The 745-nt window shown below is 40.9% G+C and overlaps 1 protein-coding gene across 1 annotated transcript in view; it reads left to right on the top strand.

Moving 5' to 3' along the window:
- pip5kl1 (phosphatidylinositol-4-phosphate 5-kinase-like 1) overlaps positions 1 to 745 on the top strand; it is a 21,297-nt gene that overhangs the window by 13,422 nt on the left and 7,130 nt on the right. The window contains exon 5 of the mRNA XM_015373558.1: positions 309 to 471. Coding sequence (XP_015229044.1) covers positions 309 to 471 — 163 coding nt within the window. The remainder of the gene's footprint in view (positions 1 to 308; positions 472 to 745) is intronic.

The raw sequence follows: 745 nt of genomic DNA, 5'->3' as shown, positions 1-745 counted from the left end.
TACACTACTTTATTTTTTATTTTTTTGCTGTCTTCCCTGTGGTTGCCATTGGTAACCATTAAATAACATTGATCAACTGGCTAATTCATGGTGCATTTACTATACATGTACGATTTAAGCTTGGATGTGGGCGATTAGTGGGCATAACATGTGATGGAGACCCTTTACGCCCAGGTGTTGTTAAAAAGGGACATTTGCTTGTTGGTTTGATAAATCTAAAATATGTCCTATAAACTTAATGATAGATCCCATCATTGATGAACTAGACCTGTTATTTTCCTAACGTCTCTGCTTGTATCTCCTTGCAGAGCGGCAGCGTTCTTGGCTCATCCAGCAGGTGGAGATCGACACAAACTTCCTTCAGAGGCTAAACGTGTTGGACTACAGCCTCCTGCTGGCCCATCAGCCTTTACACCAAGACGAACGCAACCAGAGCCTGTCCTTCGCTTCCCTCATCGTCAGGACCAAAAAGTCAGTATCTCCTGAAGAGTTTATCTCACTTGGATGGTTTAGACAGTCAGGCAGGAGGAAGAGTAACAGAACAAACATGAGGCTCAGTTTATTTTGGCTTCAGCCATTTTTAAGGGGATCTTAAAGGAAAAGTCAGGTCAGCATGGACTGATCATGGATCATCATTTATACCTAAAACTAATATGTTCTCGGCGATTTAATTTATTTATCATTAATCAGTAAAGAAATTAAAACAATCATTTTCGTCGCGATCGCTAAGCGGCCATTTTTGCAG

The sequence above is a fragment of the Cyprinodon variegatus genome, unplaced genomic scaffold (assembly GCF_000732505.1).
Source record: "Cyprinodon variegatus isolate N-32 unplaced genomic scaffold, C_variegatus-1.0 Scaffold88, whole genome shotgun sequence".
NCBI lineage: Eukaryota > Metazoa > Chordata > Actinopteri > Cyprinodontiformes > Cyprinodontidae > Cyprinodon > Cyprinodon variegatus.
This window is presented reverse-complemented; position numbering and strand designations above follow the sequence as displayed.